This window comes from Anomaloglossus baeobatrachus, chromosome 8 (assembly GCF_048569485.1).
Source record: "Anomaloglossus baeobatrachus isolate aAnoBae1 chromosome 8, aAnoBae1.hap1, whole genome shotgun sequence".
Taxonomy (NCBI): domain Eukaryota; kingdom Metazoa; phylum Chordata; class Amphibia; order Anura; family Aromobatidae; genus Anomaloglossus; species Anomaloglossus baeobatrachus.
The window spans coordinates 31,538,669-31,560,552 of record NC_134360.1 but is presented as its reverse complement, the minus strand read 5'-3'; the positions used below and the strand labels follow the sequence as shown (position 1 = coordinate 31,560,552).

At 42.3% G+C, this 21,884-nt stretch overlaps 1 protein-coding gene across 3 annotated transcripts in view; it reads left to right on the top strand.

Annotated features, from left to right (window-relative positions):
- Positions 1 to 21,884, top strand: part of FOXP1 (forkhead box P1) — a 918,681-nt gene that overhangs the window by 811,733 nt on the left and 85,064 nt on the right. For all 3 annotated transcript variants that reach the window (XM_075321416.1, XM_075321417.1, XM_075321418.1), the window contains one exon: positions 17,213 to 17,356. In XM_075321416.1, coding sequence (XP_075177531.1) covers positions 17,213 to 17,356 — 144 coding nt within the window. The remainder of the gene's footprint in view (positions 1 to 17,212; positions 17,357 to 21,884) is intronic.

Genomic DNA, 21,884 nt, shown 5'->3' with positions numbered 1-21,884 from the left:
TGATAGTTTCTCAGTTAGCTTAAGTCACAATGAGCTCACTGATAGACTCTCAGTTTGCTTATAACAGAACAAGCTCACTGATTATTTCTAAGCTTATATCAAAACAAGCTCACTGATAGATTCTCAGTTAGCTTATATCAGAATGAGTTCACTTCATCAGTGAGCTGGTTATGATATAAACTGAGAATCTATCAGTGAGCGCGTTCTGATATACATTAACTCGTTTTGACTGAGCACAGAACAGATCAAAGCAGAACTTTGATGTGGTCACAAATCAACTGAAATGAGCTCAGATAATGTCAGTAAGACTTATGAACTCTTCATCAGAACGAGCTTACTGATGGATTCTCAGTCAACTCGGTGGGCAGGGATAAAGAAAGAGCCTGTCAAAGCCAAACGATGCAATATTTTTAATGAAACCTTATTGCAAAAAGTCATTATTTTTAGCCAAAAATACATCGATAAAAAAAAGTAAAAAAAAAACAAATTAAAAAAACCACCAAAAACTTTTATTTTCTAACAGACATAGAATTTCAATCTGCCAGATCCTGGTAGATCCCAGTGCGCTGCTCACTATAGACATGCGATTTCCTGCTGATTCTATTGGAATTATTGCAATCCGCCCTTGACTTTCTGACTTAAATATGTTTTTATGTATTTACTAAGAAGAGATGGAAAATGAAACTATTTCGGTCAAAAGAGACTTTTTTTTATTTCTTTGTTTTGCAAACAAACAAGTTGCATTCTGAAACAGTCGTGTACAAATGTCGTGTGTTCTTGAGCAGAGATTATAGATTGTTCCACTAGATGATGAAGATATTTTACATATTTTCCCCAAAAAATATTTGTTTATTGGTGTTTGCAACTTGTTTTGGTTTACAGGTCAATATAAAATCATTTCTTTAAACCTTTTTTTTTTTTTTTGTACTTTTGGTTACGGCTTTTCGATTGTTTTATCACCATCTTGCAAAAATATGTATTATCCCAACATATTTGAAGTTGAATAGATGGAAGGAAAGGTTATTATTATTCTTATTAATAAAATTATTATTATTAATAATGATACTATTTTTATAATAATAATATTAATACAAAATATTATTATTATCATTATTATTAATAATACTTTTAATAATAATAATATGGTTATTATTATTAGTAGTAGTATTACTTTTATTAAAATTATTGTTATTATTGTTATCATCATTATTATTATTGTTAATAATATTAATAATAATTTTATTAAACGTATTAAAAGTATTATTAACAATAATAATAATAATGATAATACCAATAAGGATTTTAATAAAAATAATACTAATAATAACAATAATAATACCCATATTATTAAAATTATGATTAAAAGTATTAACAATATTAATAATAATGATAATAACAATAATAATTTTATTATTAAAATATTAATAATAAATTTAATAATAATATGGTTATTATGATTATTATTATTGTTATTATTATTATTGTTCACTTTTAGAGGAATTATCACATTTTTTATATATTTTCCCCTTTTGACCACAAGCAAAAAAAAGAGGGTGAAAAAAGCAGATGTGCCCAGATTAGAAAAAGGGTAGTTGGAAGTGCAATCATCCATTGATAAAGTTCTTGATAAAGATTAAAATATTTATCAAAAGTAATAATTTGATATAAAATATATAAAGAATACATAAAACAATAACAAGAAAAGTATCTTCTCGATATGTAACACTTTTGGGGGAGTCAGAGTCGCCTCTGTTCAGCTGATCTAATAAATTGGATTCTGACTCACAAATATGTTACTTTTTAAGGATAATGCAGTACTGTGCAAAAGTTTTAGGCAGGTGTGGAAAATTGCTGCAAAGAAGCTTTTTAAAAAAAATCATTTGTATCAATTAACAAAATGCAAAGTGAATGAACAAAAGAGAAATGAAAATCCTATCAGTATTTGGTGATCGACCTTTTCTAGGTACACTTCCACACATTCAGGGGTTTTGTAGGATTATATTCATGAAAAGGATGATCATATTTGGCATAATTGGTTACTCATACACCCATCTAGGTTGAAACACAGACATTAACTGAAACAGAAACAGCTGTGTAGGAGGTTTAAACCTGGGTGAGGAATAGACAATCTCTACTATAAAGGTGAGGTTCTGGAAGACAGTGTCATGTCACAGGTCAAACAACAGAACAATATTGAGCCCAGCACAAGCCACAAGGTAGTTTTACTACATCAGCAAGGAGTCTCCCAGGCAAAGATTTCCAAGCAGCCTGGGGTTTCGACATGTACTATTCAAGCTCTTTTGAAGAAGCAACATGAAATGGACAACATTAAGGAACGTAGACGCAGTCGTTGGCTGAGGAAACTCAGCAGATGATAGACAAATTATGTCTACTTCACTTCAAAATCGGAAGATGTCCAGCAGTGCCATCAGCTCAGAACAGTCTGCAATCAATGGGACCAGCTACACATGTCTACTGCCTGGAGAAGTTTGGCCAAAAGTGGTCTTCATGGAAAAATTCCAGATAAAAAGCCCTTAAAATTCCACATGAAAACAAGATCAAGCAATTCACCCATGCACAAAAACATAAGAACTGGGCAGGGGGCAGGGGGCAAACATCCAGTCAATGTCATTAAGAACAATGAGTCTTCAAAGTGATTATCTAGCCTTCCCACCGAGCCCTGATCCGGCTCCTCCACGAGCCCTGATCTGGCCCCCCCACGAGCCATGATCCTCCCCCCCACCGAGCCGTGATCCTACCCCCCCCACCGAGCCGTGATTTCCCCCCCCACCGAGCCGTGATCCACCCCCCCACTGAGCTGTGATCCGACTCCCCCACAGAGCTGTGATCCCCCCCCCCCACAGAGCCGTGATCTTCCCCCCCATCGAGCCCTTATCCGGCCCCCCCATCGAACGCTGATCTGACCCCCCCACCGAGCCCTGATCCGGCCCCCCCACGGAGCCCTGATCAGGCCCCCCCACCGAGCCCTGATCCGGCCCTCCCACCGAGTCCTGATCCGGCCCTCCCACCGAGCCCTGATCCGGCCCTCCCACCGAGTCCTGATCCGGCCCCCCCACCGAGTCCTGATCCGGCCCCCCCACCGAGTCCTGATCCGGCCCCCCCACTGAGCCCTGATCAGGCCCCCCCACTGAGCCCTGATCCGGCCCCCCCACTGAGCCCTGATCCGGCCCCCCCACCGAGCCCTGATCCGGCCCTCCCACCGAGCCCTGATCCGGCCCTCCCACCGAGCCCTGATCCGGCCCTCCCACCGAGTCCTGATCCGGCCCCCCCACCGAGTCCTGATCCGGCCCCCCCACTGAGCCCTGATCAGGCCCCCCCACTGAGCCCTGATCAGGCCCCCCCACCGAGCCCTGATCCGGCCCCCCCACCGAGCCCTGATCCGGCCCCCCCACGAGCCCTGATCCGGCACCCCTCACGAGCCCTGATCCGACCCTCCCACCAAGCCCTGATTCGCCCCCCCCCCCCCACCAAGCCCTGATTCGGCCCTCCCACCGACCCCTAATTCGGCCCTCCCACAGACCCCTGATTCGGCCCTCCCACCGACCCCTGATTCGGCCCTCCCACCGACCCCTGATTCGGCCCTCCCACCGACCCCTGATTCGGCCCTCGCACCAAGCCCTGATTCGGTCCTCCCACCAAGCCCTGATTCGGCCCCCCCCACCAAGCCCTGATTCGGCCCCCCCACCAAGCTCTGATTCGGCCCCCCACCAAGCCCTAGTAAGATCTGGGGTCAGTTCTCCAAGATGTTTGGAAGATCCTCCTGCTGAGTTCCTTCACAATCTGTGTACAAGAGACAGAAGAACCGATGAAGGCGAAGAAACGTGACCGAATATTAGTAGAATTTGGATTTCTCTTTTGTTCATTCACTTTCCATTTTGTTAATTGATAAAAATAAACTATTCTTTATTTCTGAGGGCATTTTTTTTTTAATTTTACAGCATCATTTCCACCACTGCCTAAATCTTTTGTACTAATTTCTTTTGATACATTTATTGTCTTCATTGAGAGCCGTTTTGGTGGATGATTGCAAGTTCTAACTAGTTTCCCCTTTTTTTTTTTTTTTGTTTTTTGCTGATCTAACCTGGTTAGATCCGCTTTATTACTTTTCCTTTGGACATATCCCGGGCAAAGTTTGGCATCTTCTAGCCTTCAAGATCCGGGAGACATTGGCTTCAACCCATATATTTACCGTTGCGCGTATGCTGAACGCAACCTTTTGAGGTGAGCGCCTTTTGAATCCTTTTTGTGCACATCCTCATGCATTTTCACCCTATGTGGCGCTTTTAAATTTTTACGATCTTTTCAGGCCCAATGAGAATTTAGTAATAGAGTAATTTTCGGTAAACTAAATAGCAATGTAGTAGAAATTGGATAAATTATGATATTTTGGGTCAGTAATTGAGTTTTTACGGAAGGCGATAATACCACCAGGGCTCGGTAATTTGGCAAAATAATTCCAAAAAGGCTCAGAAAAGTTGTTTACGGAATGTTTTTGTTAAAAGGTCATTTACAAAATATTTTATTTTGGCTTTTTTTGACTTGGTCATGGCTTTTTAGGTATTCTTACAAGATTACGGGAGAAGAAACGTCTCCCGTAATCTTGTAAGAATACCTAAAAATGAGAAAGTCCGCGAAGTTCACTTTGTGTTCGATTCCATCATTCCGGTATGATACAAATGTTTCATGTCTATTCTTTTTCGTCCTATCGTCACCTTTTCACATCTCATATTTCCTCTATCACTTTTTGTAAATGTTGTTATCTGGATTCCCACCCAAAAAAGAGAGGAAAAACAGGCACGTCTAGAGATCTGGAGCAAACCTTTCAATTGTTTTTTGAGTACTCAATCAGCACGGAGCTGGGAAAGTTCATCTGAACACACCCAGAATACACACAGTACAAAAACAACAGCATTTCTGTTTCCTTTTACACCTTTTTCATGATAACAGACAACAATATTTGATAGAATGCCCAGTTTCCATATCGTACAAACAGATAAACCCAACGGCTGGTGAATGTAGCAGTCAGATATGACTAAAGTGTTGATTTCATCAACTTTTTTCTTAATGTCGGGGAGCGGCTTTTTTCCGATCTTGGCTTCTGAACACATGAAACAGACTTTAGTTCCTAACGTTTAGTGTATAGATTTAGTGGATAAGTGGTGGACCACCTTCAGTCCCCCAACTGGTCTTGCGGGAAGTTGAGGCTTCCCAATTAGTAGAGTTGGTGGTAGTTTATTCCCACATCCCATCCATCAACCATGATATCGGTCTGCAAGGGAGCAGTAGAGTTTCCTCTTACCTGCTGAAATCCACGGTATTTCTTGTTGCAAAATCATCGTTGCATTGTGACACACAAATTAGATTTAGTAGATAAGTGGTGGACCATCTGGTCTTGAGGCAAGTTAAGGTTTCCCAATTAGGTGCTAGTTTATTCGTACATCCCATTGGCCACAACACCGGTCTGCACAAGAGCAGGAGAGCTTCCTCTTACCTGCTGGGTTCCACAGTACTTCTTGGTGAAAAATAATCGTTGCATTGTGACGCACAGATTAGATATAGTAGATAAGTGGTGGACAACCTTCAGTTCGCCAACTGGTCTTGCAGGAAGTTGAAGCTTCCCAGTTATTAGAGTTGGTGGTAGTTTATTCCCACGTTCCCATCCATCAACCATGATATCGGTCTGCAAGGGAGCAGGAGAGTTTCATCTTACCTGCTGGAATCCACGGTATTTCTTGTTGCAAAATCATCGTTGCATTGTGACGCACAGATTAGCTTTAGTAGATAAGTGGTGGACCATCTGGTCTTAGGGCAAGTTGAGGTTTCCCAATTAGGTACTAGTTTATTCACACATCCCATTGGGCACGACAATGGTCTGCACGGTAGCAGGAGAGCTTCCTCTTACCTGCTGGGATCCGCAGTACTTCTTGGTGCAAAATCATCGTTACATTGTGACGCACAGATTAGATTTAGTAGATCAGTGGTGGACAACCTTCAGTTCGCCAACTAGTCTTGCAGGAAGTTGAGACTTCCCAATTATTAGAGTTGGTGGTAGTTTATTCCCACATCGCATCCATCGACCACGACATTGGTTTGCAAGGGAGCAGGAAAGCTTCCTCTTACCTGCTGGGATCCACAGTACTTCTTGTTGCAAAATCATCGTTGCACTGTGACGCACAGATTAGATTAAGTATATAAGTGGTAGACAACCTGTAAACCCTCAACTGCTCCTACAGCAAGTTGAGGTTTCCCAATTAGGTGCTAGTTTTTTCACACCTTCCATTGGCCACGACAACGGTCTGCACGGTAGCAGGAGAGCTTCCTCTTACCTGCTGGCATCCGCGGCACTGCTTGGTGCAAAATCATCGTTGCATTGTGACACACAGATTAGATTTAGTAGATAAGTGGTGGACAACCTTCAGTTTGCCAACTAGTCTTGCAGGAAGTTGAGACTTCCCAATTATTAAAGTTGGTGGCAGTTTATTCCCACATCACATCCATCGAGCACAACATTGGTCTGCATGGAAGCAGGAGAGCTTCCTCTTACGTGCTGTGATCCGCGATACTTCTTGATGCACAATCATCGTTGCATTGTGACACACAGATTAGATTTAGTAGATAAGTGGTGGACAACCTGTAATCCCCCAACTGGTCTTGCGGCAAGATAAGGTTTCCCAATTAGGTGCCAGTTTATTCCCACATGCCATTGGCCACGACACTGGTCTGCATGGTAGCAGGAAAGCGTCTTCTTACCTGCCGGCATCCGTGGTACTTCTTGGTCCAAGATCAAAGTTACAGTGTGAAATGAAGAGAAGAGCCGCTCATGCTAGAATGTAAAAGGCGGTATCTTGGCTCTCATGTCGAGCCATTGGAATGGGACATGTGAACCCATTTGTACCAACTCTACCAATGAGTGATGGGTCGTAGGTTGTACACAACTGGAGTAGTTACTGGTATACAGAAATCAGGACTAGATTTCCTTTTTTGACTATCTCAATTAGATACACTCCTTTTGTTGTGATTTGCAAACTGTTAAGTTGCCTGTGAGAGAATACAATCCGTTTTGTTCTTATACAAACCATCTGGTCTTATAATTGAATGATGTCATAGGGTTCAGCTAACACTGATGGTTGGGGAAGTTTCACATTTCTACACACACTGGTGCATAGTTCTGAAAAGTTATTTCTTTGTTTGAGATACTATATAAACTGGTCACATGATGTAATAAAGCAGAAACCTTCACTACACCACAAATGTGTGTGCTGCAATGATTATCCCAAGCGCTTGTAGAACAAATCTTATTAATTTGGAGTTTCAGTGGCAAAGATAGTGTATTTTGCTCACACCTATAAGATTTTGGGTGCATCACCCCGCAACTTCCAAAATTACCAATATCTGAGATGAGGTGATTCTTACTTCTCCATTTAGAGAGTTGTACTATCATAACAGTTTGACTTAGAAGTTGTCTCCTCTGAAACTTCCTGAAAAGCTTCTAACCATGAGATTTTTTTTTTACTATTGATGTGTCGGATCCAACCATTTGTAAAAGTTGCAGCCAAAAAAGGGATGTTTCCAGAATAAAACCTCTGGTACAAGGTGTCTTGGTGGCACCTGGACAGTAATTGTCTAAATGATATTCCTCTTCTAGTAGACTTCATTTAAGCTTCCCGTACAAATTAATTCTTGAAGTGCATTTTTTTTTGTCCTCCATTTAGATTTGGGTTAGAAATTAATCCCTTTTATGTTGCTTTTGTGTGGCAAAAACTTAGAATGTTTTGAGACACAGGCAAGAAAAGATTGCAGTGCCTTAAAAAATAGATTTTGGTAGCAGGTGATTGTTTCCAAAGTCAAGCTTAAATGGAGTTGGACCATTGGGGCTAATTGTTAAGGATTGTCGCTTGCAGTGTGTGATTGGCTCACATTGGAGCCAACAGTGTGATTGGATGAAGTGTGCACAAAACAAAAAATGGAAAAACCTTGCCCACCCTTCCCCAGAAGTGATCTGTTTTTGGCTGCTTGTGGACGGAAACCCAAACTGCCCAATCAGTGATTTCCATTGGGGTTCAGGTCAAGTCCGGGTCCCAAACCGAACTTTATCTAAAGTCCGGCTGAACCCGCCAAACCAAACTTCAACGTGTTCGTGCATCTCTATTTTGACTCTCCTCCTAGAGAGGATAGGTCATCAACATCATATTAATGGTGCTCCTATACCCAATACCTCCACCGATAAGATTATTTAGCTTTACCGGTAGCCAGCCGTAAACAGTATTATCCTAGCTATGTTTATGGTTGACATCATTCATTACCAGAAGTGAAAACAGTGGATCAGTGGTGGTTCCTGTTGTGAGACCCCCCATCCATGTGATATTTATTAGGTTATCAATATCATAAGCCCTGGAGAGCCCCTCTAGACAACCATCTACTTTGCTTCCCTACTCTCTCTACCAATCATGGATTGTTCAATCTGGGATGATGGTTTTTGGAACAGACGTTAATTTTCACCCTTTCTGCCATTACCGGAACTGAGAACATAGGATCGCTGAGGGTCCCTGTTGTCAAACCTCCATCCATGTGATATTTATAAGGTAATCAATATCATAAGCCCTGAACAGCCCCTCTAGACAACCATTTACTTTGCTTCCCTACTATCTCTGTCAATCACGGATTGTCAAATCGGATGATAATTTTTGGAACAGATGGTAATTTTCACTCTGCCATTACCAGAACTGAGAACATCGGATCGGTGGGGGTTCCTGTTGTCAGACCCCTATCTATGTGCTAATTGCTAGGTCATCAATATCATAAGCCCCGGACAGCTCTTCTAGACAACCATCCACTTTACTACTCTACTACCTCTGCCCATCACAGATTGTCCAATCTGTGATGATAATTTTTGCAACAGACGGTAATTTTCAGTCTTTCTGCTGTTACCGGAACTGAGAACAGCGGATCGGTGGGGGTCCCTGTTGTCATACCCCTATCCATGTGATAATTATTAGGTCATCGATATCATAAACCCCGGACAGCCTCTCTAGACAACCATCTATTTTGCTTCCCTACTATCATTGCCCATCACGGATTGTCCAATCTGTGATGATAATTTTTGGAACAGACGGTAATTTTCACTCTTTCTGCCATTACCGGAACTGGGAACATCGGATCGGTTGGGGTTCCTCTTGTTAGACCCCCATCCATGCGATATTTATTAGGTCATCAATATCATAAGGCCTGGACAGCCCCTCTAGACAACCATCTATTTTGCTTCTCTACTATCTCTGCCCATCATGGATTATCCGATCTGTGATGATAGTTTTTGGCACAGACGGTAATTTTTACTCTTTCTCCTTGGCTATAAATCATTACGTGATATCTACCTATTGCATGAACTCATCATGCACCACCTTCTGCACCTAAATTACCCTGAGCTCTATTTGCTTGCAAACCATTGTTTGCCTACCTAATTGTTTAAAACTTTGTACGGTAGACTTTTTTATTAGCATTTTTTTATTGAGGCACATCCTTGTTTAATTTGGAACCCTTGATTTACACAATGGGTATAGTTGGAAGCGCACCTGTAGTAAACATTACAATTGGTTTCTTAGAATTTCGCAGAATGAGGTTCCGCGGGTTGTAGATTACGATGCCTTCTGTTTCAGTAACGTGATGAGATCTTTACGATACTCTCCCCATGGCAGGGAAATCTCTCCTTCCGGGGGAAAAAAAAACCATCGACGGAGTTTTCGTTCTGGAAGAGAAGGGGTTAACTTGCCACAATTACAGTCTTTGGCTTCCCTGCCGATCATGTTGTAAGGTGCATGCCATCCATTTGCTGAGCTGATTGAATTACGGTGCATCTTTAACTGTAAGTGAGCAATATATTACACAGAAGGATGCACATTGACTTGCTTTAAGCAGCCATGACAATCTGCTGGATACCGGTCTCGATTTCTATTTAACACACACAAACCAGAAATGGGAAAAAGAAGAAAAAAAAAAATACATGCAATTCCCATTTCAGCGAGCAAGACCGTATTTGGTACAGTCAGTGGAACAATATAGTATCTCTGTGCACTTGGGTGTGAGAAGAGTGGAGTTGTTGAATTTCATCTTTCAGATTCGGCATTGTCCCATCAGCCGGAAAGTAAGGTCACAAGACAAAAGCGAGCCAGCTATCTGCAATACGCACAGACAGACGAAAATATCTCTAATTATTCTACAAAAAAAAAAAATTACAAGGAAGGTGAAAAAGACAGAATGGAGCAAAGCCGTAAGAAAAGAAAAAAATCGGTAAAAATAAGTCGTCAGCAATTTTTTTTTTTTGTATTTGAGTAAGAAGAGGGATGAGTTTGAATTTGCCGATCTGTACAAGTTTTCATTATGAATCTGCAGGAAAAAACTCACTATTTATGACATTAATTACTCATAATTGGAGATGAGCGAATCGATTGAAATAGAATCCAATTCTGTGAATTCGGTTTGGCGGAAGCTGAGTTGTTTTGCCATTCGGTTTCCTTGAGTGGAACAAAATGGCGACCTGCCCTCTATTGTTGTTTAATTCTTTCTTTTTAGGACCTGTAAAGTGTTAAAAAAAAAAAGAAAAAACCCCCAAACATTATGATCACCTTACCAGTCCTGACTTGGTAGCTTCCCATCTGGTCTTCTTTTGGCTCGCCTCATCGCTTCTGGGTCCAGTCTTCTTTTCCATTTCTTGTCTTCTTCACTCTTTCTCATCTCCGGCGCTGATTATGCCTTAAGTGATGTCATATGAGACCTAGTGAGTGCCGAAAAGTGAAGTAGGCTTAATATGGAAGATTAGACTACAGCTCAAGTCTTCTCTTCCATTTTTTGTCTTCTTCACTCTTTCTCACTTCCAGTGCTATGTCTTAAGTGATGTCTCGTGGGACGTAATGAGCGCCGAAAAGTGAAGAAGACGAAATGTAGACGATAAGACTAGAGCTCGAGTATTCTCTTCCATTTTTTTGTCTTCTTCACTCTTTCTCGCTTCCCGTGCGGACTATGTGTTAAGTGATATCACGTGAGACCTAGTCAGTGTCGAAAAGTGAAGAAGGCTGAATATGGAAGATAAAACTAGGACTTCAGTCTTCTCTTCCATTTTTTGTCTTCTTCACTCTTTCTTGTCTCCGGTGCTGACTATGTCTTCAGTTATGTCACGTGATACGTAGTGAGCGCCGAAAAGTGAAGAAGGCTGAATATGGAAAATAAAACTGAAGCTCCAGTCTCCTCTTTCATTTTTTGTCTTCTTCACTCTTTTTCACCTTCAGTGCTGACTATGCCTTAAGTAATGTTGCATGAGACCTAGTGAGCACCAAAGAGTGAAGAAGGCCAAATACGGAAGGTAAGACTAAACCTCAAGTCTTCTCTTCAAGTTTTCTCTTCCATTTCTTGGTTTCTCTCTTTCTCAGGCACTGACTATGCCTTAAATGATGTCACATGAGACATAATGAGCGCCAAAAAGTGAAGAAGGCTGAGTATGGAGGATAAGACTAGAGCTCCAGTCTTCTCTTCCATTTTTTGTCTTTTCTCTTTCTCCGGCGCTGACTGTGCCTTAAGTGACATCTTGTGAGGCCTAGTGAGTGCCGAAAAGTGAAGTAGGCAGAATACAGAAGATATGACTAAAGCTCCAGTCTTCTCTTCCAGTTTTGTATTTTTCACTCTTTCTCGTCTCTGGCACTGACTATGCCATTTTTTATCTTCTCTCTTTGGCACTGACTATACTTAAGTGACGTCTCGTGAGACCTAGTGAGTGCCAAAAACTGAAGAAGGCGAAATACGGAAGTAAGACTAGGACTCCAGTTCTCTCTTCCATTTTTTGTCTTCTTCACTCTTTCTCGCCTCCGGTGTTGACTATGCCTTAAGGGATGTCGCGTGTGACATAGTGAGTTCCGAAAAGTGAAGGAAGCTGAATATGGAAGATCAGAGTAGGACTCCAGTCTTCTCTTCCATTTGTTTGACTTCTTCGCTCTTTCTCGCCTCCGGTGCGGACTATGCCTTAAGTGATGTCACGTAAGACCTAGTGAGTGCGGTAAAGTGAAGAAGGCTGAATATGGAACATAAGACTACAGCTCCAGTCTTCTTTTCCATTTTGTCTTTTCTCTTTCTCCGGTGCTGACTATGCCTTAGGCCTCTTTCACGCGTACGTGCCTCCGGTACTTGTTTGGCAGTTTTCTCACGTAACGGAGACACGTACACACGTAGACCTGTCTTTTTATGGTTTTGGACACACATAAGTATTTTCGAACGGAACGTGTATCCCTTCCGTACTTACGTGTCTCCGTGTGTTTCTCACGCCAACATGTCCGTTTTCTCTCCAGCATCACGGGTGTCACACGTAATGCAAACGGACCACACTGATGTGTCTCGTGTGACACGCATCGGAAAAAAGACATGTGTCTGTGAGAAAAAAAACAAATCTTTACTCACCTTCTCCAGCCCTGCAGTCTCTGCCGTTGCTGTCACTTGCTTCCGACCGCCGCTCATTTAATATTCACTTCACTGCGACCGGAAGCGGCAGCAGCGGGGAGTCTGCAGGACCGGAGACCGAAGATCAGCACCACGGATAGCGACGCCAGGGACAGGTGAGTCGAAAGTTCCCGCTCTCCGTGTGTTATCACGGATAACACACGGAGAACACACGTGTGCTGTACACACAGCTCACCAAGGGCAATACGCATCTTTGACACGTCCGCGAAACACGTGCGTGATTTTCACGGACGTGTCAAAGAGGCCTTAAGTGACATTTTGTGAGGCCTAGTGAGTGCCGAAAAGTGAAGTAAGCGGAATACAGAAGATAAGACTAAAGTTCCAGTCTTCTCTTCCATTTTTGTATTTTTCACTCTTTCTCTCTTTGGCACTGACTATGCCTTAAGTGATGTCTCGTGAGACCTAGTGAGTGCCAAAAACTGAAGAAGGCAAAATACGGAAGTAAGACTAGAACTCCAGTTCTCTCTTCCATTTTTTGTCTTCTTCGCTCTTTCTCGCCTCCGGTGTTGACTATGCCTTAAGGGATGTCGCGTGTGACGTAGTGAGTGCCGAAAAGTGAAGAAGGCTGAATATGGAAGATAACGCTAGAGCTCCAGTCTTCGCTTCCATTTTTTGTCGTCTTCACTCTTTCCTGCATCCAGTGCTGACCATGTCTTAAGTGATATCACGTCAGTTTGGCAACTACTCATTTTTCTCCCCAGTCATAGTATTTGGGTAAATCTTGCCCCAGCAAGAGGCAGCTGATTAAAATAGTGGCCTCTCCTAGGGGTGACGTATCCCCTTTAAAAACCAATGCCCCTCCCCCACTTATATAAAATAATAATATAAAGCGAGTCTCCCATTTACATGGAGAAGCACATTAGCGGCGTCTCAGGGGTTTGCAGCACAGCAATCAGTTAAGGAGATAAATAATCTGATTTGGCATGACACTCCTTCTCCTCTCTTTAATTTGTCTTACACAAGGAAAATTATAATTAAATCACTCAGAGTAAACCCCTGAGTGCAGAGGAGGGGGAACAGAAATACACTGTTTGGAAGCGATTTCCAATAGAGACCGAACTTCCCCCCGTTGCGAGGCAAATAGATATTTATCAATATTCAATGCGGTTAAGGATGAGCATTACCGTGTGATTTGCGAGGTGGCTGCATCCGCTACAATCAAGACTTGATAGGATCCCTTCCTCTTCTCCGCGCAAGCACTTGGCATCATTAAGATGCAGCACTCAACGTGTTTAACATGCTTTGAATTTTTTTTCTTCTCCTCTCGCTCTCTCTCGTCCCCTCTCGGGCAATTTAATAATGTTTATTGTGCTGATAGTACACACATCCACTCAAACTATTCTACATTCCACAATTGCCGGAATTACAGGCTCGCATAATGCATGTGAAATAGTGTTTTCTGTGATCTCCATACGCTATTTCGACTCCAGGCAAAACAGTTTTTTTCCCTACTGTTTTACATTAGAACCTAGTGTAAAACGAGGATGGTTTGTCAGATGCAACCAGTGGTGGGGCCTTAGTGGGTTGAGTGCTCCATAGAGTCTATGGCCACTATGGAAAACTGGAGTCCTTAGACCCCTATGAAAGGGGGAGCCAGGTGATTCCCGGCAAGGCTCCACTCTCCTTCCTTAATCTGATATTGTACATGTGTTCTTCCCCAGCTGATGGGTGCGACACTTACTTGTGTTTTCTGCGGCACGTCCGCCACCCCAACGCCGGTCACCATCGTAGTCCTAGTTGGATAGCACATTACAAAGCAGTCTCTTTGAAACTCCAAACACAAACTTTTATTTGGCACACAAATTTGTGAAGGACACCCTCAGGACAGACATGCATTTTCCTTATGGGTTCCCTTTCTGCTGCCAATGTTCTATGGAGGTCTATGTTCTATGGGTATTCGCCTTCCAGCAGCCGAGTCTGACTTCTACTCTTCCCCGTCTCTTTGTCCCATGACACATTAGAGTAAAGTTGTTCAAACTCACCGATATTGGCTGGACGTCAACAGTAGAGTTGATTTGCTTGACCCTAGTCCAGTAGCCAGGTCAGTATTCCATGACCACTAGCCTTGTGAACCACCTACTACCTATCATCATCCCCCCTGGCTCCTCATTTGATTAGCCGTCCTGGTGACATGTTATTGCTGTGGATTGACATGCACATGGCGAACTAATCAAAAGAAGGTAGGAGATACCGCCAGAAGGAGGCAGTTGGTATTGAAATACTATCCTAGCAAGGATCTTGAGAATCAATTTGTTCAACTCTACTCTACGAAGTTCAACATGTTCAACCCTTCATGCTCTTAACTTCTTCCATCAAGGGTACAGATCAGACCCCACCATAGACATGATGTTTGGATGCTTATATATGGGAGGGTGCGGACAATATTATATCCATGAACACCTAACACCTCCCTTATTATCTACAGCAGTTAATAGTGACCTCCAATCAATTATTTGTACAGTAGTTGTCTACTCTTTGTTGACCCCTGACATTTTGGAGGTAGCTATTTTGTAGACAAGAATAATCTCTAAAGACTTAGGACTATACAAAGACATGATGTCTGGACAGTTATTGCATTTTTTTTTTTAGAAATAACTGGATATGTACAAGTGTTCCAGGTTTTTTCATGCCCTCAAGGTACAGAATATTAGTTGGTCCCATGATGTCTACTATGATACGCTGATGTTCCCCACGCTCCTGATAAACAGAGTGCATAATATTACGGTAATTCAGTGCTTTGGACAATCGTTGATTTTCACCCTCATGATAGATATATATATTTATACATATATTTATTTTTATATATACATATATATATTTATTTTTATATACACATATATATATTTATTTTTATATATATATATATATATATATATATTCAAAAAATCAGAAGGCAGCACTCCATTTCATATATATATATATATATATATATATATATATATATATATATATATATATATATATATATATATATATATATATATATATAACAGCACAGACCAAAAGTTTGGACACACCTCCTCATTCAAATAGTTTTCTTTATTTTCAGGACTCTAAAAATTGTAGAGTCACATTAAAGGCATCAAAACTCTGAATTATCACATGTGGAATGAAATACTTAAAAAAGTGTGAAACAACTGAAAATATGTCTTATATTCTAGGTTCTTCAAAGTAGCCACCTCTTGCTTTGATTACTGCTTTGCACACTCTTGGCATTCTCTTGATGAGCTTCAAGAGGTAGTCACCGAAAATGGTTTTCCAACAGTCTTGAAGGAGTTCCCAGAGATGCTTAGCACTTGTTGGCCTTTTTGCTTTCACTCTGCGGTCCAGCTCACCCCAAACCATCTCGACTGGGTTCAGGTCTGGTGACTGTGGAGGCCAGGTCATCTGGCGTAGCACCCCATCACTCTCCTTCTTAGTCAAATAGCCCTTACACAGCCTGGAGGTGTGTTTGGGGTCATTGTCCTGTTGAAAAATAAATTATGGTCCAACTAAACGCAAACCGGATGGAATAGCACGCCGCTGCAAGATGCTGTGGTAGCCATGCTGGTTCTGTATGCCTTCAATTTTGAATAAATCACCAACAGTGTCACCAGCAAAGCCCCCCCACACCATCACACCTCCTCCCCCATGCTTCACGGTGGGAACCAGCCATGTAGAGTGCATCCGTTCACCTTTTCTACAAAGACACGGTGGTTGGATCCAAAGATCTCATATTTGGACTCATCAGACCAAAGCACAGATTTCCACTGGTCTAATGTCCATTCCTTGTGTTCTTTAGCCCAAACAAGTCTCTTCTGCTTGTTGCCTGTCCTTAGCAGCGGTTTCCTAGCAGCTATTTTACCATGAAGGCCCGCTGCACAAAGTCTCCTCTTAACAGTTGTTCTAGAGATGAGAAGGTGTGTCCAAACTTTTGGTCTGTACTGTGTGTATATATGTGTATATATATAATATACACATAAACCTTTTTTTATTTTTGTTCCTTTTTATGTTGAGGGGGGATGTCATGCCTGGAAAAGAAATATTAGTGTATATTATTGGTGGGTTATTTATTTTTACTATCACTGTAGATATATTTTATTTTTTGGAGGGACACATATGGCATTAGTCATACCTTCTGTTTCCAATTCATTTAACCGAATAAATGTTGCTTTTTATATCGGTAGGTGTTATTATATTAGTATGTGCTTTGGGTTATGTTATTAGTATGTCTTGTTTTCCATTTAGAGTTTTCCCCAAGATGCAATAAAAAAAAAATTGCACAGTTGTAGCTTTATAAATTACTGTTAAAGGGTCTTTCCAGCCATCTGTTTAGAATCCCCCGTCTCCTACTTGTCACAATATGTACACAGGAATTTGATGAATCTATTGACCCACATTTCCATGCAGATCACCAGTCTCTCTAATTTACTGTATTAAGCTGTATATTGTAATAGAACCTAATATTACAATCTGCTTTTACATAAGGAACCTGTTACGTGATTCATGCTGCCCAAACCTCAGGCAGGGTGAATCAGGTGTCATAAATATGCATTTTTTTTAACCTGGAGTAAATGCCGCTGTGCCCCTGAATCCGGCAATGTTTTTCTTTTGTTCTTGCGCCTCTCCATTCCGGAGATATGACACCCTCTTCCCTGAATGTAATTCTAGTTTTGTTAACCAAATGGGCGTGAACCTCAGCTTTTCCTTCTAGGCATCTTCTTGAGGATCACGCCCTGTTGGCTAACAAGGGAAGATTCACGTACAGGGAGGAAGAGGCCATATCTCAGGAATGGAGAGGAGCAGGAACAAAAGAAAAGCATCACCGGATTCAGGAGAACAGCGGCATCTACACCAGGTAAAAAATAAACCTATGACCAGTCATCTTTACTTCTCATAGAGGGAACAGTGACCCAGCAGGTCAAATACTAAGTTGTTAGCATAATGAGAGATGAACGAACCTAAGGTTCGGTGTTCGTTGTTCGTACCAAACACAGAATTTCACAGTTCGCGTTTGAAGTTTGGATGCCTTACGTATGCAAACCACTTGCGTGAGCATCGGTATGCTTGGGGCTCGACCCACTGTGAGCCGCTTGCAGTGTTTGAATGGCACAGACTGGGGGACAACAACAGCATGATTGGATGTAATGTGCACCTCAAAAAAAAAATGGAAACATCCCATCCACCCGCCCCCGGAAGTGATCAGATTAAGGCTGCAGACATGGTGGAGGGAGACCCGAGCTGCCAAATTAATGACCTCCATTGGGGTCTAATCTAATCTGCCAAACTGAATTTCCATGGGTCCACTCATCTCTACCCATGGCCAGTCCATGCATCGTGGTCTGAGTACAGAACTGTGAATTGTATCTTATTCTTAGATGCTCACGCGAGTGGTGTTGATACGTAAAGCACCCAAACGCCGAACCCGAACTCAGTTTTTGTGTTTGTTTGTTTTGTTTTTTTTTTAATAAAAGACCAAACACCGAACCTTGGGTTCGCTCATCTCTAGCCACGGGTCTCCTGACCCAAAGTCATAGGCATAGATAAGTCTGTCACGTTTAGGTCAACATCGAACCTTGGTTCACTCTTCTCTAGCCACAGGTCTCCTGACCCAAAGTCATAGGAATAGATAAAGCTGTCACATTTGGGTCAACATCGAACCTCGGTTCACTCATCTCTAGCCATTGGCCTCCTGACCCAAAGTCATAGGCATAGATAAGGCTGTCAAGTTAGGGTCAACTTTGAACCTCCGTTCACTCATCTCTAGCCATGGGTCTCCTGACCCAAAGTCATAGGAATAGATAAATCTGTCAAGTTTGGGTTAACATCGAACCTCGGTTCACTCATCTCTAGCTATGGGTCTCCTGACCCAAAGTCATTGGCATAGATAGATAAGGCTGTCAAGTTTGGGTCAGATAATCTGTGTCCGGTTTGTGCTTGGACTGCAAAACTTCGATCCATTAATTCGTCCTATTGGGGGTTGCAATGCTAGCTCCTATCTACCTGCCTCTTTATGGAGTGAGTGGTGGTCCCAGAAGTCAGACTTCCGCAGTACATGACACTAGGCCGTAACCTATCTTTATGTCTAATGATTTAAAAAAAAAAAAACACATGCATTTTTGGAGGAACAGTGCATTTTTGCAGTGCCTCTTAAGTAGTAGGATTATCAGACTGGGCTGTCTTTGTGACTCATAGACAAAATGATTGTGTGGTCTCACTTTATATAGAACTGGTTGAGGTCCACAGCGGGTGGTCCATGTTGGGCAATCTCTTCAAGAAGAGTCTTTCGAAACTAAGCTGATGTGTCACTGCTGCAATATGTGAGCTAACTCACTAGCAAGTGTTTAATTTACCAACAGCACTCCCGCAGGACAAAAAAGGTGTTACATGGTGGCTATAAAAAATGTGTTCCCATGTAATGAATCTCGTAAACTTGTTCTTACCCCGGATGGGCTACCTGTCACCGCTCAGTAAACAGAATTTAAAGATTACACACCTGACTTATTCTCTGTTCCCGCATTCTTCATCACTGTCCATGAGCGTACTACTTAAGCTAATACAGTCCTCCAGTCCCTCTTGTCCTTTAGTTCTTGAAGTTGACATAGTTTACAATATCGATTATCCAGTAGGGAAGGATCATCTGGTACCAGTTAACTGTTTGTTCTTGGTGTTTAATAAAATTGAGCGGGTGGCGTGACATCTGCTTTACAGCCGAGCAAATTAACTGGGGGCCACACCTTAGGAGCAGAATATAAGCCGTGTAACCTTTGCACTTCGGAGAACCTATAGAAAATGCCAATAAAATCCAGGCTCTGCTTATCTTGCACTGTTTACATAAACATATGGATCATATTCGACGTCTACTGTCAGGAATGTAAAGGGATAATTGGCTTCGGTAATTCCATTTCCCTGTAAGCCCTTTTAAAATGTATATTGACAGGACTCGTGGGCTTGTGAGATGAAAATCCAGAAGGACATAAATGGCAAAAATGACTTTATCGAATGATTTGTAAACAGGGAAGTTGAAGAGATGAGATATAAGTAGAAGGTGGAAAACTGGAGCTTGGAATTCGCCTTGGGAATGTAAGAAAGTAGAGGATGTTCTTGTTGGACGTGATTTTCTTTAATATTTGGAGGTGTAACTTGAAGGGTTTTGGGATGTGATGCAATTTGTGTGATGGAGCCCCGAACGATCACAGATCATTTATAGTCCTGGTCTTCTAATATGGCACAGAGGAGTCTTTTGTACCTCCCGCAGGTGCCGTAAACTAACAGATAAAATTAGTTGGTCCTCATTTAATTCTCCTTGTTCTTAAAAAGTAAGGAGAATGACTGCACTCAATGACGGTGGGGTGGGGTCGGGGCAGGTAATACTTTTTGACCTCGTAAAGAGTTTGTCCAGGGTTTATTACCCCCCCAAAAAACAGCACCACTCCCTGTGGGTGTCCAGGCTTTCTCTAGACTGCAAATGTTAGGAGAAATATAGGATTGGGCAAGTTAGAAGTCAACATTCCCAACCCCTTTATTTTCACTGGAGATAAGCCATCACTAGGAGAGTATGGCAAAGGCTTGTTCCTCTCTTTCCGTTGAGTATAGATTAGACTCTTTCAGCTAAACCCATCAAATTTGAAGGAATCAGTCTAATGTATATTAATGCCCTCATTCACGTGAGATAAAAGTGGTCTAAATCCACCGATATTTGTCCGGACCAGCCGATCATCTGATATGTATGTGAGCTCCTTATTCTCACACAACAGATCAGGTAGAGAAGATTCAGGCAGCCGCTCCATTTCTTTTGGGGTCGATCGGCTGTTGATTCATCTTTATCCTCTCTCCCCATTGAATCTTTATCCTCTCTCCCCATTGAATGTTCTATCGAGCCACTTGCTTCTGTGTACTGGGTAATCGGGATTTGGCATGTTAAATTTGGACATGCCCAATCCTTTGTTCTCATTGGAGATAAGCACAACAGAGTCTTATTATCATGGGTGTGTCACGGGTGACACAGTCATGTGGTTTCTGGCCATAGGAGGGCACAGCGTCTGGCTGTGCAGAATGCTCCCTGACTTTCAATTGTTCCTGCTGTCAGTATTCATTGGTATAGGTAGCTTTCCTGCTGGATTCATCTTTCTCCCATTGGGACCCAGCAGGAGCTCGACTTCCACCCAGCTACTGATCATCAGTATTTACTTGGTGTTTAAATACTCCTTCCTTCCTTTGGACTGGTGCTGGTGATATTTTCAGTTCCTTCAAGCTCAGGTTGCAAGCAGGTGATATCGTAGCTGAACTTCTACCTGAGTCCATCTGTAGATAAGTAGTTCATTCATTTTCCCCCTGTATGTCCTCCTTGTGTCTTCTATAGTGTTTAGTGGGGTTGATGAAGAGCTCATCCCATCCGTTCCCTATTTAGGGCCCAGCACTATGGATACATAAGGTCAGGTATCAGGCTTGGCACATTTGAACCTATCTAGGGTGGTGAGGGACGCCAGGGACCAACAGTGGGTTTGGTCAAGGGTCACCATCTACCCTTCCCTTTTGCCATACCCTTGGTACTTCTCCATTCCCTATTTATGGCCAAGCACTACGGATACCTAGGTTCAGGTATCCGGCTCGGCGCATAGGTGCGAAACCTATCTATGGTGGTGAAGGACCCCAGGGACCAGCAGTAGATTTGGTCAGGGGTCACCATCTTCCCTCTCTGTAGATACAGGGTTTCCCTTCCCTTTCGCCATGCACTTGGTACTTTCCCGTTCCCTATTTAGGGTCCAGCACTAGAGATACCTAGGGTCAGGTATCCGGTTCAGCGCATAGGTGCGAAACCTATCTAGGGTGGTGAGGGATCTCAGGAACCATCATTAGGTTCCGTCGGGTCACCATCTTCCCTTCCCTTTCTCTGTGTTCTTGGTACTTCCCCATACCTAGCGGGACACTTATTTTTTTTTCTGCCTAAGTCAAACGTGCAAGTGTATTGGTCGTCAGAACTGTTATTAATTTGTATAATCGCGTTAAGCCATATTTATGATGATCTGGGTCATAGAATCACAGAATCATAGAATGGTAGAGTTGGAAGGGACCTCAAGGGCCATCGGATCCAACGCCCTTCGAGTGCAGAATACCCAATGGGTTCATGAGTACCTATTGGGTATTCTGAATAATATTAGAGATACCACCATATTAGTCGGTATACCTCTACTCTCCACATTCCTAATCCAAGGAGCTAACTTTCACCCTTTGGTATGATGATCTGGGTCATAGAATCACAGAATCATAGAATGGTAGAGTTGGAAGGGACCTCAAGGGCCATCGGATCCAACCCCCTTCGAGTGCAGAATACCCAATGGGTTCATGAATACCCATTGGGTATTCTGAATAATATTAGAGATACC